Source organism: Sander lucioperca, chromosome 18, assembly GCF_008315115.2.
Source record: "Sander lucioperca isolate FBNREF2018 chromosome 18, SLUC_FBN_1.2, whole genome shotgun sequence".
NCBI classification, from domain to species: Eukaryota; Metazoa; Chordata; class Actinopteri; order Perciformes; family Percidae; genus Sander; species Sander lucioperca.
The window spans coordinates 19702045-19720521 of record NC_050190.1 but is presented as its reverse complement, the minus strand read 5'-3'; the positions used below and the strand labels follow the sequence as shown (position 1 = coordinate 19720521).

General features: G+C 42.5%; 1 protein-coding gene across 1 annotated transcript in view; it reads right to left on the bottom strand.

Moving 5' to 3' along the window:
• Positions 1 to 637: 637 nt before the first annotated feature.
• luzp1 (leucine zipper protein 1) overlaps positions 638 to 18477 on the bottom strand; it is a 48260-nt gene continuing 30420 nt past the window's right edge. Inside the window, exons 4-8 of the mRNA XM_031310179.2 lie at positions 16117 to 18394; positions 15294 to 15886; positions 14987 to 15163; positions 7387 to 7670; positions 638 to 6624 (exon numbers count right to left, since the gene is read on the bottom strand). Of these exons, the coding sequence (XP_031166039.1) occupies positions 7428 to 7670; positions 14987 to 15163; positions 15294 to 15886; positions 16117 to 18394 (3291 nt within the window). The 3' untranslated portion in view covers positions 638 to 6624; positions 7387 to 7427. The remainder of the gene's footprint in view (positions 6625 to 7386; positions 7671 to 14986; positions 15164 to 15293; positions 15887 to 16116; positions 18395 to 18477) is intronic.

Sequence of the window (18477 nt, the reverse complement as noted above, 5' to 3'; positions counted from 1 at the left end):
TCTCAACCAGAACAGGTTGATCCTTTGCTCTAGAACTCTCTCCACCTACACATAAAGGCCATGCAGCTGAATTCAACACGTTCAGGCTTGTATTCTGGAGTTGTACAAAACTGTTCCGCGCAATGATGGAAATTGCTAGGCAGCTTGTGGTGAAGAAGTTGCACCATTAAAAAAAAGACCTCCTGAAATGCACCGAGCATTACCGATGGATACTAAAATAACTTAAGAATCAGAGGTTGGTTATTTTCACATTAAAAGTCAGATATATCAGACTAGATTGTGTAGATTAGATGATTTAAAGCAACCTACAGTCACAGGAACAGAAGTGCTGGCTTTCACAAAGTGAGGCAGAGCCGTTTAAGAGAAAGTTGTGTGTGCTGACTTTGCATTCCACAACAGCTTGTGGTTTTCCTCTTTGTACCTGACCAAATTTGCCTCATTTGTCTGCCTGCTTATTTTTGCATACCGTCAGCTGCTGATCTCCCTGCTCTGTTCAAACCCCACACACACACACACAAAATCAAAACTTGCTGAGCTTGTTCAGTAAAAAGCATTAAAGACATTAACATACATGGTTGAGTTTTACGCACGATCAGCTACGCACACACATACTGACAGGTTCCAACATGGAGACGTGTTACAAACAGGTTGGTTTTTATTTTTATTGGAATACATATGGTCTGCTGTACAGTTGGCAGCTTCAAGAGACCTACATGCAGAGTGCGCCAGCCACAGTAAGGTTAAAACATGCACAATGTATTAAGTCTAAAACAGAAAAAAAACCCCTCCCCACACAGTCCACTTGGCATTGCTGACAAACTGAGAAGCAAGATTAAATCATAAAACCCTTTTGATCTGATTTCATTACATATAGTTTTGTGTTTGACACCTCTGTCTCCTTCTTCTGCACACAAAATGAACTCAAAAACTCAGCAATAAAAACAGTTGATTGTACAGGCCTGAAATTCTTGTATTTGTGCATGTATGTGTGTAAGAGAGATGAGATCCAGTTATATGTTGCTTTTTAAATTCCTATCAGATGATTTGTGTGTGTTTATATATACACGTGTGTCTGGGGCCTGCACGCTTCTTTCTTTGGCAGCACTTACAAATACAGCACAGAAGATGTACAAACCCTGAATTTATGAGCGAGGGAGAACAGAGCAGCATGGAGGCCGGAGCACTGAATGGTCCCCGATAACAACGGGACGACACATGGTGAACCACTCAGCGTTGGGAACCTGCTCAGCTCTGATAAAACGCACATGGCTCTCATTCTTCAATGACTATGACACAACTCTGGCTTCTCTCTCTCTCTGATCCGTGGTGTGTCATCATAGCTCCAGGTCGTGAGAAATGTCTTGCATTAAAATAACAAACACAAAATACAGGAATAAGTACTCTCCAGGAGTGTAATTACAATGAGGAAGATACATTATCTTGCAAATACTTAATATATTTCAATAATAAGGCCCACTTTACAAAATTACAAGAGATTCCTTAAATAAAATCTATCCGATATAGTTTCCAAAATAAGACATCTTTTGTTTAACAAAGAAATAAGAACAATTAAGCAGAAAACTAAAAAAAGGAAAACCCTCAAATTGAATATTTCCCCTTAATTTCAGTATTTTAGAGACAGGGTGACCATCTGGGGAAGCATTAGCACTGTCTCCAACTGTAAACTGGAAATACTGTGGAATGATTTTGGCACAATGTTAGAAGGCTGAGATGCAGGCATAACAGGGTGCCATACCTCAAAAGATATGTTCAAACATGATTCGTCCACTGAGTGCATGCCAATTTCCTTTCTTTAACTTGTGAGATGATTCTTAAATACTCTAACTTGGCTGGTGCAAAAACACATATCTGTCTGTGGTACATTCAGCAAACGGCTACTAAAACAGAGTTAAAGTACAATTCTGGGACACAACAGAGGAAACTTTTTGACTAAGGGGGCATTAGTCGTTTGAGGTCTTAAAGTTAAGTGCTGGTTAAGTGCAGATTATAGCCTACGCCACCCAATGACACCATGACCCTGGCTTTACAATGGAGGCCTTTGAGGACAAGGGCCTGCTCGCTGCCTGAGAGCCATTTCTGCATTGCCACTCTAATCTCTACTAAGTACATTCTAGTCTACTTTATAAAAAGGGAAAAAACAATGACTTGTAAATAACGGATGTTTATACATACACCACCAGAGCTTAAGAGGATTTCTGCTAACGCTTTAGTTGGTATTTGAGCAGGAAAGCGGAAGCAGACGCTTTTCTCTCCACTGCTTAACCACCTCATGTCCTTGTAGGAATTTGCTTTTGTATCATTCGCAGCCATGTCCTAAATATTTTGCTCCAGCAGCAGCTTCCATACAGATTCTCTCATTCAATAAATGTTCTGCAAAACTGCCATCATTCAGGGAGGAGAGGAACCGACAAAACCTCGGAAACAGCCCCCAGCGGTTTCTTTATAGCGCCACAAAAACCATAGAAGTCTTGAAACCTGTAAAGTCTTCACTTGAGTCCCAGATGACCAGTCTGTACATTCCACCATGTCAACACTATACAGGCTCTCGTCACTGGACTCAACGAATAAGAGCTATAATATGCAAGTGGCATGTAGCCCAAAACCCATATAGGTAGAAACTGGTATTCATCCTGGCACACAGAGTCCAGCTAGGCTTCAGTGGACAGAGTGGATGTACAGTCGGTGTTAGTGTACTTTGGAGCCTTGTAAGGAAGAAAGGCATCATGCATAGCAGAGGATGGAGTTTCAACTTTGCACTTTAAAAAGCCCTGCTTTCTTTGAAGCCGGTCTCCAGGAGGGAAACCCTCCAACGCGTCATAAAACCTACAGTTTCCGACAGCTGGGCCCTTCCTGGGACCCCAGACTCAAATGCTCTCTTCAGGGTGAAAGACAGGTTTAAGACCAGAAGGTAAGAAAGGTTAAAGAATGAAGGAAAGTGAAAGAGACAAATGATAGAGGTTGCACAGAATGCAGTAAGGACTGGTGAAACTGGAGGATTGTCTGCATGGTAGACTATTATTTATTGAGCGGAGGGAAACAGGTGACACATGGTGGAAGTAAGGCAGGATAAAGGTTGAGGAGGGCATTCATGTTAGCACTTGCATCACTGAGTTGCTATATACAGTAATCCTGACCCACAGTGATCTGCTTCAAAAGATAAAAAATAAACAATCTCCGGCCCTGCACATGTATCAGTCAGCAACTTCTTACCCGGGGATCTGCAGCAGCTTACAACACACCAGTTCACATGGCCAGCTTTAAAACGTGAGCCCTCACGGACATATTAATAACAACACACTGACGAATGACCACACTACGTCTATCTCCGGCAGCATGAGCGCAGTCAGAACTGGACATTCGATACCTTCGTCTGTTTTAATTATCCCTAAGTGGCTATCGCTGCCAAGCTGTGGGTCTTCCTCTCTCCTGTATTTAGAAGCCCTGAGTCAAGACGAAGAGACAGGATAAGATGCAGCCCTGACCTCTGACCTTCCAGCTACCCAGGGAGCTGCCCATCACAATCTTGTGACAGGTCTTCAATAAAACAACCCTCTGAACTAACAACACATATCACCACTTCTTAGGACTCGGCTTTCCCTTTCGGAAATATGAATCCAAGAAAGATGCACAGAAACAGAGGAAGAAGGAGGAAGAGAGGAAAGGGGGAGGGAGGGACACTTGACTTCTCTAAAATACTAAAAGGAAAATTGGAATCGATTGAAAAGATGAGAGATTGGGGAAAAGATGGCATTCCCTTTTGGTAATGTGTGAGTGGCAGTAGAAACAGTAACAGAGAAAGCATAGAAAGACTATATGATCATCAAGTCTTGGCATGTGCACTAAGAGCTCTGAACAGTATGTCTGGTCTGTTTTTGCTCCATCATAAAGCCAGCAGTGGCCATGAAAAGGCCACATGGCAATCCTTTCTGAGGCTGCGCTGCACCCTGCGACTCTGACAGACAAATCCAAAGGACATAGATTTTGGGCAGTGCGGTCTGTATTCTTTAAAGGGGTACTTTGAAGTTGGGTAAAAAATAAATTAAAAAAAAAGCTTTTTCTCAGGGAACCTTGCTTTGACATCCCTCAGGGATTAGTTCCCTCCAAGAACCTCTTTTCACGCTTAAACCAAAATACTTTTACGATGTTCCATACAACGATCACCTAAAGGAGATCAAATAATGTAAAAAAAAAAAAAAAAAAAACCTGAACCTCACGATCAGAATTGCATGTCATTTATATGCACAGCGAGAATAAAAATATGGTCTAAAGTCTAAATTTATTGGGAAAATCTACCTCCCTTACATTATCTCAAGGCACAGATTTTTCTGGCTAAAAGTAATGGAAACGAACATTTTGAACATGTGCATTCTGAACGTAAACAAACATTTTAGTTTGAAAGTTATCACCGATCTGTATGTACAGCATGATTACTTACAATGCATGGGGCGACAGTTTATTGATTGCATATAATCTCCTGCTTGCATAAACAGTAAAGTGACAAAGCTGCGACATACTGGGTTCCTGCCACCCAGCAGACCTCTTCACAATAAAAGAAGCTGTACATGTATGGAGACTAATAAATATTACAGCTAGATGGTGGCTAGTAGAATACTGGAGAACTGAGAAATGCACTGACTGAAACAGGCCATCCCCAGCAGGGTCTGACACAACACAGCATTAAAATCCATAACAGCAGAGGAACCAGATGGAGCTTTAAAAGTCCCAAGTTCTTTAACAGATTTCATGTGTCCCAAGTTGTCACAGTTATGGTTACACAATCTTGTCAGATAAACAAACAATGCAGTTGTTGTTGGATTGGTGCATCAAGCAATTGGTCATTCTCAGCTCCATTCAATTCATACATTTTGTTGTGGGATCTGAGTTTACATCGCCTGTCATACTGCAATAAATGTAGGAGCCTGTTAAAAGATTGACACGGTTTCTGTCATAGATTTGCACCATTTACCTCAATGAAAACACCCAAACTGGTCACTACTAAACTGGTTTCTATGGCACCCCCATTGCTGCAGTGGCACCCTCCAATGAGAGACTGTTCCAAAATACCAACCACAAGTTGATATTTTATGATGTAACAAAATAGTACACCTCTATAGAAATAAGAAATGGAAATAAGCTGGGACGATTCGCACGGCGAACCCAGTCACATACAAGCTGTCAGTTCCTTGTGTTTGGGAGTCTTGTGTCTTCCAATGACTGGCTCGCATGTACACAGTATTTACAGCAGCACTGAAAAAATGTCCGCCTCACCAGGCCAGGTTTGCTGGTAATACCAAGTCCAATGTTCAGTTAAAACAGAAACTCCATTTTGCTATGGCTCTGTCAAAATACATGAATGAGGACAATTGCAACAGTTGTAAAACAAAGCACCATGGAAATTGTAGCATGGATGAGGTTATAATCCCCCCCCCCCCCCCAAATTATTCTTTCTTTCTACATGTGCATTGCATTTTATTGCGTGCAAACTATGTTTTTTGTTTTGATATGGCTGAGCAGAAAGGAAAAGCATAATGCAGAACAGGAAGCGAATTCCAAAGAATCAAAATAACTGGTGAAAATGGCAAAAAGCATAAATAAGGTCCCGGTGTGTTGGTGCTCCTTAAATGCAGCCAACCAGCAATCATTTAAGCAGAGTGCATGCTGAGTCACAATCTTTCAAGTGCTCTTCTTTTTTTTTTTTTTTTTTTTAACTTAGAAACATGCAAATGTTCGCTCAACATCTAAGACCCCAAATTAAATCCAGTTTGAGGCTGCATGCCAGAAAGTGGTGACACACAGCTTAAAAATGAATCAAAAGTTAAAAATGAGCATGTGTTTGTATGGTTTTGTGTATTGTATGTGTGAGAAAATCTGAAAAAAGCACGTTCAAAGCAAAAGTAAATATCATGGTACGAGTCAGCATAGATGGGTTCGCTTCCTGTTTTTGGTCACATTAAAAAGGTAAAAGATCCTTTAGTTTGTGAAGAATTCTGCATGAAGATCCAGCCCTGTGAGATGAAAATGCATCTTAAACATTGCACTGCTGTTGATTGAATATTGAGTTGTTTTTTTCAGTGATGGAGAAAGGTTGAAATTCTGACATAGAAGCGATATATATCCACTGAGGTCACTGTAATGGTCCTCTGAGAAAGGCATTCTCAACGTTTGAGTCCTTCTTCCTCTCACTCTCTTTAAACCCTCTGGCACGCAGAAAAATCCCCAGCCGTCCCCAGCATGCCAACCTCTCCCTTGTCAAGTTTCGGGATTACACTATTATACATCCAACACGAGAAGCAGAAGAGGATACATGGGCTGGTGAGGCAACCTCCAAAAACACTGTACAGGCACTGTCTTTCCATTCATGCCTCTTTTGGGACAGAGAAACGTCCGGATAGTAAAAGCTGTTCACATCTCAGCGTACATTTAAGGTCAGAGTAAGGATGTCAGGTCTGTGGTTTGTTGTTCTATATGGCTGCAACTGCTATTTTTCTTTGCTTTACTTGCTATAAAAGCTGCAGATGTTGACTTTTGGAGATGGTAGAAGCCATTAGTTGATGGGAGATTGATGTTTGGCCTTCCTTGTGCCATTGAGAGCTTAATGGAGTGCTGTTAAGAAAAGAAATGAAGAGAAAGAGCTTGCTTAATTCCTCCTTTTAACACAACTATTCATCTACTTTAGACACATGATTGTTCTGTAATTTCCAAATAATTTCCTAGAATGTTTGCCAGAAAGAACAAGGTAATTTGGCATTAACTATAGGGAAAATAGAGACACTGTTCAGTTGGTTCACTTCCAATTAAAATCAATTTCCAGTCTTCTACTCAGCGCACAGCAGATCAGCTGAACATGTAAACATTTGGAATTTCTTAGTATACAAGTCAACATGTATGAAGAATAAAGTATCCAAAAAGAAATGAATAATCACTGAATATTAAAAATGAGCTTTTCTTTCAAGAAAACTTAAAATGTCTCCTAATTACTGCTGAAGTACATTCTTCCCAGGGAACTGCTGAGGAAAATATTCAGAATTACGAACAATACAGGATTTTTTTTCTCACTTGCAGGTTTCTAGCTACAGTACAGTTCATCTGGAAATGCCTTGCTCAGGGACACCTTAGCAGGGTGGATGCTAACTGTTAACATGCAGTGAAGCTGGGGCTTACTTATTAAACCACCATGATGGATGTGCTAAACCCAGTGCAGCTAAATGTGCTACAGCAGTGTTGGTTCAGCTTAATATTGAAAATTTGATTTAAAACCCCCTTAAGAGATGTGACATCATTGTAACAGCGGTAATTAACATCTGTTTCCTTTAATCATTGCGTTTCAGGAGTAAAAAGAAAAGAAAAGGTCCTGCCCTCTCCTACCTGTCCTCTTGCTGTAGAAGTCCTGCTCAGACCCAGCTGGTCTAATGATGCTCAGAGTGGCGATGGCTCCACGGTCTGCTCCCCGCTCCACTCCTCCCCTCTGCTCTGGCCCCTGACCCCTGACCCCGACTGGACCACAGATCCCCTCTGGAGGAGGCCCCTGCTGTCTTGGATGCCCGGTCATAAGAGCTCCCCAGGTGGTGAGAGTCGCTGCTGGGTAGCTGCCGCCTCCAGGAGGCTGGGCTGTGGCTCGGGTTTGGACTGGGCTCTACACTATCAGCAGCCTGGAAAGGTTAGAACATTTGATAGTAAGATTCACAGTCTGAATTGGCAGCTGCAGTAAGTTTAATACATGGATTGCTTTGGCATTGGCATGGTCAGAAACAAACATCACAACAGAGACTAGTTCATTCAATCCCATATGTTTGGACGGTTTGGGGCCTTGTTTCGACTTTTGTATTATGTGGGCATTAAATACATGCTGCTTATGTTAACTGGTGTGTGACAAGGAAAAACTGCCATGTGGACTTCTGCCAGGGTAAAAATCCCCAACCAGAAACCCCAAACATACCCCAAGCTGAGAGATTTATAATTTGGTGGGCTGACTAGAAAACAAACCCCACGTTACTAGTCTGTGGTGGCTACAGCCGCACGTCCCCTCTCATAACCTCAGTAACCCTGCTCTACGAAAACGAGAGTTAGATGACGATGCAGTTCCTAAAGCACACAGAAACAGCACCCCGCTCCTGTAATTTCAGCTTTAAAAAAGCACCATAATTAGTGACATTTGGTGGGTTGGAGTTGGCTTCTCATGCAGTTTTAGAATGCATCCTCACTAATTGGCTTTAATGGAGCCCTGCTGGACTCCCTTGGTCTCCAAGGGTAACAGACAGGAAATCAGTCACCAGCAAACCCTGCCAAATAGGCGTGTTCAGTGTGGTCACTTCCTGCTCCAGTCACCGAGGGGAGGAAACGGCAGAGTGGCATATTCTCCTTCTATGGTAAGCTACTGCTGCAAGACCGGGGGCTTTCACAAGGTTGCCATGTAATGCACTTCCAGTGTTCCTCCTACACTCAACAGGAGGCTTGTGCATTGTTCAACACATTGTAACAGACTTAAAATAGCAAAAGTTAATACAAATACACAACAATAAAGATTTGGCATGTTTTAGCTGAAAGTTAACAGCAAAAGTTCGTAAATGACAAGAAGTGTAATGCTCTATAGAACTAAATGGCTTTTAAAAGATCTGTGACTTCAGTCAAAGGAAAATTAGTAACTTCTGTGTGTGTGCCAACGGAGAGCTTTTCCCCAAGTGGCTGAAAGTTAATTTAAGAAAATATTCGAGCAAGAGCAACGTCAGCCTGTAATAAATGCTGTTAAGTAAGTTGATGTGCAACAGCAGAGGAAATCTACTGGAACAGCAAGTGCTGCTGTCATCACAGACCTGCTCCAGCTCACACCAGAATGCCTTCAGCTTGGAAAACCCACTTTTATAGGCTGTTATAATCAGAAACACTAAATCACGTCTGGCAGCACAGCATGATGATTTGACACAAAAAAGGAAAAAAAAAAACAGAAAAGGTGGGACTAAGAGAAGGAGTGCGGTTAGGTACATAACTTGTACCAACTTGTATATATCAAATGAACAGGACAGTCATATTCGGTGATATTTAAAGAAATAGTTTGACATTTTGGCGCAATATGCTTATTCATTTTCTCGCCGAGAATTTGATATCTGTAAAGTGAATATGTAGTTGGAGGCAGGAGCCAGTATCAAAACCTGCGTACCAGCACTTCTAAAGCTCCCTAATTATCATGAGATAGATAGATAGATAGATAGATAGATAGATAGATAGATATTTATTGATCCTAAGTTTGTTTATTCTGTACAACAAGTTATGGGCTGGTCTATTTCTTGGCCAGTCTTTATGCTAAGCTAAGCTAACCAGCTGCTAGCTGCAGTTTCATTTTTTTCATTTATCATACAGACAGAGTGGTGGGTGTTTTAGGTTTTATGTGTAGACATAGGTTAATGAGAAAAGGAGGCTTTCTGTTCAAGAATTATCAATACAGTTTCAAGAGTTCACCTTGACAACCAAACAGACGCTGTGAGAAGACTCTGCTTTCTAATACCGAATGAAGGCCAGCAGAAAGTAGCGTGTCAGAGCATCTGCAGAAGGAATTATATCTCTACTTTAAATCTGTCTGCCCTTGGTCTCTTGCCCAATTTTGAGGAATGGTGTTGTCTTGCCAACCCAAACTCTTAAATCACCTCTCCAGCAAGACAACACTTTTGACACTCCTGGTGAAATTTTTCAGAAAAGGTTACATTTATGCTTTATTTGCATTTTTACAGTGCTGTTGTCTGATCTACAACTGAAAGCATTACACAGTCCAACTTCAGCTGCTGCACAGACTGTTATTCCAAAGGGCTTTTTTTTTGTTGCACAGGTCACATCAGGTGACCAGAGAATAGTAGAACAGCTCTGATCCCACACTTTACCTTGCTGCCACTGGCTTTTGACTCAACAAAGGATGTTTTGGTATCTCGTTCATCGGCCATATCGGCCCCGCTGTCCTCAGCCAAACATAATTCACGGTTCATTCATGTACAGGCTGAGGTTTCCTACTGCTACAGCGGGGACTGGGAGGAATTACTACAATACTGTTCTGTTCTGAGGTGTGGAGTGACTGCTACAGAAAGCATGCACTCCCCATTCTAACACTGACCTGTTTATTCATATCATCATTCATATCATAATTGGCCTTAAAGTGTGATTTGGACCAAGTCCTGTATGTCCTTCTGTGCTACCTGTTCTGCTGTACAATTTATCCAGTGGGGACGTGATTGTCTGTACTAAATGTCATGGCAATCCTTCCAATAATACGGTAACATTTCACTCAAAACTAAAAAAAAAATGTCAACCTCATGGTGACACTAGAGGAAAAGTCAGGGGATCACCAAAGTCATCGAATAAGTTGTCTGGGAAATGTACAAAACTTTGTGCCAATCCATCCATTGGTTGTTGAGATATTTCACTAAAAAAAATCTAAATTATCAACATCATGGTGGTGCTATATTTCGTTCTGGACCAATGTGGTGGACGAACAGACTGACACTGCCATTCATAGAGCCATGCCAATACTGGTTTGGACAAACTAGAGGCAACAGTAAAGGTTAAACAGCAGCCATGGATTTGGACCACGATGATAACGATCCTGACCTTTCACTAGATGAAAAGATGTCATTCTCTGTCCCATAGAGGTTTGAATAAATTACATCTAAATACAGTATACATGAGGTTTAAAAAAGAAAGCCAATCAATAAGCTATCAGTTTGCCCAGGGTGCTTAAAGGAACAGGGAGTGTTGTCTCCTTCTTAACGACTATTTATCGATAGCTGATTTTCAGTCTGTTTTACTCTCAACACTGGCAAACCTTTCACGCGAATGGTCATTAAAAGAAATGCAAGTCATGTAGACAGATTTTAATCTCTAATATCTATATGTCTAAAACAATAACATCATAGATAAACAGCTGCTATTAACATGCAGACTGTAATTTTAATAGATCAAGCCTTAGCTGAAGCAGTGCTGAAAGAAAGATAGATGGGAAGTCAGATAATGATGACTAGCTACATTCCTCTTCCATCAACCCATTCGCCTCCATCTACAAACTTGTAATAACACAAACCTCTTCTATCAACCTTTGACACTGTAATCACAAACTAATCCCAACCTCCCACTGTCCTAACTACAGCTGTATTTATCCAAACCTCATGGGAATGGACGCTGTTCAGACCACTGAAATGTTCTGAAAATCCAAACCATGGATGATCGGCTGTGCTCCAAGACATGCTTCAAAGTCCAATTATGAATTGAAGTATGTTTTTTTTGCACTGTAGCAATTTTGGTTCATAATTGCTATCCAAATGGAGTGACCAGTTCGTGCATCAAATATCAGGATGAACAAGGTTTTACTGTACCACAGAGTCAACTAAGTGGGTTTGGGAAATTCCCATAACGAAGTGCATAACGGACACAAATGGAGAAGTGACAACAAGAAAGGCAGTTCGTCAGCTCACTGCTAATTCACTACATCAGAGACAGGACACTGACTCAGGGCTGGAGGATAACCAGGGCTGAAGGGTTAGTGATGTGGGACAGGGTCAGAAAAAAAGAGAGCAGGAGACTTATGAATTGAAGTGAGAAAAGAATAATGTGGAGCTGGGGTCAAGGCCATGTTGTAGAACTGATGTAGGCACTGACCCTGACAGAGCTCCTCAAATACATGACTTGAAACCACTTTGTTCATGTCAGGGCTTGGATGACAAATTAAATAGGTGGGGATGGGGGACGGGTTGAAAAGAGAGGAAGGGAGGGGAGGAGTCGGAGACATGACAAAAGGTGGTTGTGCCTAATGCTTTTTCTACCTGTCTATATCAGTGCTAAAGGCGGGTGTTAAGGCTCAGTGATAGACAGATTTCACTGAGCCCGCTGAAGCTAAAAAGAGGGAGGGGCCCTGTAGGCAATTACAGCTCTAAGGTCATAGGAGTTGGTATGTTTCTATGCAACGTATCATCTAGCTGGAGATGAGACCCCAGCTATGTTCATTATCTTTGCTGTGACTGGAGCATACTGGAGTGTGTTCGTGTGAGTGTTTGTATGATACTCCAACTGATGTTCACGTCGAACTGAAAAACATGTTAACAAGTGCTTTGCTCATTGAACATAAGCAGCAGAGTTCTTAAAGCTTTAGTGCGTAACATTTTGATATTAATGAACATCCGTTACATTCAAGCCATTGCCAAATGAGTTGCTACAAAGCTAATTAAAACTATCAGCTCCACACAACTCTCTGTATTTCTCAGTATGGCTATGTTCAGAAGATTGTGATGTCCGGTGACTTTCCCGCGCAGAAGCTCGAGTGACGATAATTACCTCTTCTGAAAAGTCCATCATGTTTTTTCAATCCTCCATGTCCTCCTTGGCTACTAGCAACTGTGTGGAGATGGGGTGGGGGCGCATGCGCGATCACATATTTCATGGATCCAGGATACTATGCATCCTGATAAAGTTCCCTTGGCCTTTGGAATTAAAATAGCTCCACATCATCACATGCCGTTCACCATACCTAGAGATTGGCATGGGGTACTTTTCATAAAATCATCTCTCAATGCAAATCAAATGAGCTATTAGGCTAACTGAAATATAACCATGCCAATCTCTAGGTATGGTGAAGGGTATGTGATGATGTGGGGCTATTTTAATTCCAAAGGCCAAGGGAACTTTATCAGAAAGCATAGTATCCTGGATCCATGAAATAACTGGCCTTTAAAAATAAAAATATGTCTGCCTCTATGGGAATTTAACATAGGGGTGAACTTACTTATGCCCCCTGTATTTTAAGGAAGAACATTTATTTATTTACGATACATTATTCATTCACAAAGAAAATTGGTGTCCTTAAAGGTTGGATTTTTCCTAATTTTAATTTTAATTAAGGCATTAAGATCAATTTCCAAAAGATGATTTTTTTATTCCTCTTTTTAGTCAACTTTAGCATGGGTTCATAAACTTATGAGTGCCACTGTATAAAATGATGTCTACACACAAGTGACTGTACAATACCTTAAATCAAACAGTCCAAACTTGGCAAAAACATTATTTAAATTAAGAACTATCTGATCAAAGAGTAAGTAATTACGAACTTGACCAGACAGACAATCAATGTTAGCTTTTAGGCACATTTTCTGAAACATTTTGGTCTCTACCTAAAGAGTGGATGCCCAGCCTTAGTGAAAGTTCTCAGAGGAAGAGAACCCATGAGCTGAAAACTGGCCCCGACAATAAATCCCGAACAGCAGTACACGACTTTGGTGCAAAACACAACCCCGACCCTGTAACCCCTTGAAATTGGACTGACCTGGTCAATAACTCTTGAGTGCACTACTTCTAAAAGAAGACCCTTAAATCATGACTTCAGCATAACAGCTACAAAAACAACGGTATATCTACTCGTGCATAGTATACCGTGTAAGACAAAAAAATAATTAAGTCTTAAGAAATCTCTCTAGGATTATCTTCTATAGCAGATCTCAGTGTGCTGTATAAATGCAAGACAAAAAGAGTTTAACTCCAGAGAACGTTATTGCTCTAGATTGCAAATGTGAGCAAAGATGATGAATGAGACAGCGTACACTTTGCATGTGTGTGTCTGTCTCCGTGGCAACGTCCAGTTTATTTATAGGGGAAAACACAAGAGATTTTACCCAAAGGTCTCTAGTCCAGCATAATTTGTCAAACTGACAGACTGACATGTTAGTGTAGCCATGGAGCCCACTCTGTAAGCAGTACTACAGCCATTTGACTTCAACTTTGAATATATTATATACCAATAGACAAGTAAGTTAATACTGTACCCCATTAGTAGTTTTCACCTTATCATTCTGATGACTTGTATAAACTTTCACACTACATTAATTAAATTGTAGCTATGCATACAATCTTACATGTTGATGCATAGGCACACATACATGAAATCAGAGGGCTCAATCTGGCTCTTTGCACAGAAATTTGTTGTTTATAACGTAGCTCCACAATCAGTCTTAAGTGTTGGAGAAGTTATATGTCAGGTTGTGCTTACAGTGGTGGACATTTTCCCATACGAGATGTGAAAAGAAAAAAACTAAATATCTCATAATAACTAATGGCAGATAATAACTTCAAATTAAAACCACCTGATATAAGCTCTTGCCCAGTGATGAAAGAAGCATAGATGTGAATCTATACACAAACACATTAATCCTATACATGCACTATGTGGGGGTGAGTATTCAAACTGTTATTTTCAGTAATGTTTGCGTAGAATAGCAATGTCGCCTGACTGGGGCACAGACTGTGGTGGCACATTTAAATACAAGAAAGCTATTTTCTTCTCCTTGAGGTTTTCCTAACCTTCTTTTCCCCCTGTTGAGGTCTTTTTCATTTCCATCCTCCCTCTCTTTTTTGTCCCACCCTTTTCTCTTTGTGCTTACTGGGGCAGCAGGAGTGGGGCCTACAGAACTGCTGCGCTAAGCTTGAAGTCACAGAGCCTGGCGTCAGGGAAAAATACAAGCTGAGCTCTCATGCAAAGTGGACACACCAGGAGCTTAGCCCTGCGGTTGTACTTTCTGGACTTTTATCTTCAAGACAAAACTATTTCCAGAGTGGTGCGGATAATGCCTCCACCTGCACAGTAATGCAGGGTACTTTAAAAGCCACACCATGCAGTAATAGTGCAGGCACATGTTGGTTTAATGTCAGAAATGTTTGAGAAATTTAAAGCAGAAACAAGGACTAATTTTCCAAGGGAGAAATGAAATAGTGATTCAGTTTATTTAAGTGAGTTGTCCTTTCATATTGTCAAACACTATATACACCAAGCATGTAAAATCATCAGTGAAATTTTGCCGAAAATTGACACTTGTTTTGTGCTTACCATTTGATGAAGACTAATAAATAATCAATTTATATTAACACTTTCTTTCTACCTGCATCATTTAAAAACAACATCTTATGAGAGCAGCAAAGTGTAAAAACCTAAAGTTGGTCGTCCTACCTGTGGTTCCTGTGTGTAGGATCGGGCCCAGGACTGAGAGGTAACAGGTGCGTGGGGTATGGTCCTTCCCAGGCCACTTGCTTCCATGGTGGGAGACTGTGACTGTTTGCCTCGGCGAAGCACTGGTTCCTCAACTTCTCTGGTGTTAGTAGTACTGTTGATTCTACGCATGTACACCTGGGACAGGGAGCAACACACAGAGCAACATTATGCAGCTATGAAGTAGTTCACTCCTATCCTGCAACTTATTATTACCTTTGTGTGAAGAATGTACTCATTTGTCTCATACATGTATTCAATAGCTCACCTCTGCAGGGGATGGCTTGGCTCCCTTCTGTGACTCAGCATTCCCTCCAGCTCCTGTTCCACTGTGTATCGTTTCTTCTGTATCAATGGTGGTTGCCCGGTAAGCCCTCCATGTTGTCGCGGCTTCTGCTTCATCTTCCGACCCACCATCAGCCATTGTTCTTGCACCCCCTCTTCCTCGTCTTGTCTCATCCACTGACGAAGTGCCCCGGTTCTTCCAGGTGCTTCTCATAGTCACATTCTTCATGTCTGGTAAACTGTCGTCTTGGGAGTGATGGCCTTGTCTTTGGTGTCTCCAGCTGGTGAACGTGGTGGTGGTGCTGCTGCTGCTGCTTTCGAAGCCCGACTCTGTGTCGTTAAAGTCTGCGGGAGTGGTGTCCGAGGACTGGAGGCTGATGTTGCTGCGTTGGCAGCACAGGTGGCTGGTGGTGGTCTCCACTCTGGAAGTGTTGTGGAGTTTGGACTTTGATGAGGAATCACTGCTTTCGTCCGGCCCACAGTCCTGGTCCAGGCACGACCGCAAGGTGATCTCGCTCTTAGGAATGGAGATCTCGTACGGGATGGAGATACTGCCATGGTGCTCACTGCTGGGGCCTGGCAATAAGTAAAATTGTTTTTTTAATCAAAACAATTCAAAGACACAACAAGTTGACAGTGTGACTGACGCATGTTAGCATGCTGACAGCTCAGAGCACTTCTGTGAATACAGCCTCACAGCAGATAACATGGCTGTAGACTCTTAGTATTGTTTTTACACCTCATGTGCTAATCCAGTTGTTAAATCGTATCGAAGTGCATTACATAAAACCTCATGTGGTACTTACCTATGAGGATGTTACTGGTGGAGGTGTGGCGTTCTTTAATCGGCACAGGTTCACTGGACACACTGCTGCTACGACTGCTTGTTCTGGAAGAGCTTGGGTCATTGGGGTAGATGGTTATACTACTGGTCATTTTACTTGTGGTGGTCACGATAGGTTTGGTGGAGATTTTGGGTTTGCCATTTGTAGACAAAGGTTCTGAAATCATCACTTCCTTCCTGTCAATCTCAACAATCGCAGGCTTGATGATAGCTTTTGACCTCAGCGCCTCCCGTGGGCTGCACACTCGCTGGATCCCAATCCCTGATGCAGTATGCGTGGGCCCCTGTTGGCCTCCCTCAGCTAACAGTGGTCTGTTGTGGAGCTCCTCATCAAACGAGCTCCGGGAAGAAGAACCCTCTGAATGAGAGTCATGGACAAGGGAGTATCTGGGATATCTGGAGGTTGGAGTCTTACTGTTTAGGGTTGTTGCAGTAGTCGTCTCAGTAACGGGCTCTGGTTCAGAGGGCCTTGAACCAGTAGATTCTGTTTCGGAGGCAGATGAATGACCCTCTGATCCCTGGTCGTTGGGCAACAGTGGAGTGATGCGGGATCTGTAGGCTGTGTAGGATCCATTGGCTTTGGACAGGGTGGAGGCGGCGGACGCAGAGACAGATTCTTGAACCTGGTCTGTTGATTCCTGATCTGAGGCAGACGCTGTGTCCTTCTCTAAAGCAGAGATACTGTTGATGTTACTGGTACTGTCAGGAACTACGTCAGAGTTGTTTGATTCGCTATCACTACCTACGTACAATTTGGAATACTTTTCTACTCTGCTCTTTTTATTCTCCCCATCTGTCTGTTTGTGAGTTGTCCTCAGTGGCTTCTGGTCATTAGCTGCTGGAGGGTAGCGACTAAGAACAGGCGCTTTCTTAATATCAGTAGAGGATGTGTTTACAGAGCAGGACATGGATCCTCTTGTCTTTTCCTCATTTCCTCGTCCTGTGTCTCTTATTCCATTATTAGATGAAATTGCAGTAGTTGGGGTTTTGGGTGTCCTTCTACTCTTGTGAGCAGGACTGAGAGGTCTCCTCACAGACTTAGGAGAGATCTCCTCTGAGTGGCTGTGATCTTTGCTTCTCAGTTTGGTCTCTCTCTTATGCTGAGGAGAGAGCTCCCTGTTCCTGTGTTTGGGGGAACTCGGCTCTGAGACAGTTGCAGCACTCCTATATTTGGGCTTCTCTTGTCTGAAACCTCCCTTCACAATAATCTCTTCATTCTCAGCTTTGCCATTCTCCAGGACCTTGGCGGGGTTGTTGGGGCAAATGTTAGTGCTCCCATTGCCGTGTTTATCCACATTACTGGTTCCATTTCTTCCTATTCCACCTTTTCCGCACAGCTGCGTCCTGAGTTGTTCCACCTGCTCGCTCAGTTGGCGAGCCCGGTTTTGTTCCATCTGGAACTTCTCATGAAGTTCGCCATTTTTGGACTCGGAGTTCTTTAGATCCTCCTCCACTATCTCCATCTGTTTAAGGCGGTTCTTCAGCCTCTCTACTTCCTGTGTCAGCTCCTTTACTTTGTTGTCCTCCTGCAAGCTTTCAAGGCCGCTGTTTTTTTCATTCTCCGATTTGTTCACAAGACCAATGTTGTCATCAGCCAACTTCAAGTACTCAAGGCTCTTCTTGCGTCCAGCCAGTTTACCTGTGAGGGGCACTGTGGATGAAAGCTCATCCTCAATTCGTGACCTCATGAAATCTGCCCGACCAGGGTCTGCCAGGGTTTTCTGGTGCTCCAATTTTTCTGTCAGCTTGAGAATGATCTTCTCGTCTTCCCTCTGCTTCTCCAGTAGCCTCTTACGCTCACTCATAAAGGTCTGGGTGAATCCTTTCAGTTTCTCAAGCTCCATAGCCAAAGCCTGCTCTGCTTTGTCTAGCTTTGTCTCAGACCCCTCCACCTCCTTCAAACGTGCTTTGAGGGCCTCCAACTCAGACGAGAGCTTCTTGGTCAAGTTCTTTTCCTCATTGAGGCTTAGACAGAGCTGGCTGCAGTCAGACTTGCTTTTCCCAAAAGCTTCTTCCAGTTTCTCCAGTTCAGCCATCCTCCGCTGTAGACGTTCAATCTCTGCCTTTAGCTCCTGTGTCAGGCTTTCCTCTTCCTCCAGTTTCTCTCTGACTGTGCGGCAGAGATCCTCAGCTTTGCGCACCTCCTCATCCTTACCCTGGATCTTTAGGAGACGTTTCCTCAGGTCCTCCACATCTCCAAGCAGGGCTGAGTTGCTGCCTTCTCCCTGGATGACTTTGTCCTGTAGAAGAGAGAGAGAGAGAGAGAGAGAGAGAGAGAGAGAGAGAGAGAGAGAGAGAGAGAGAGAGAGAGAGAGAGAGAGTT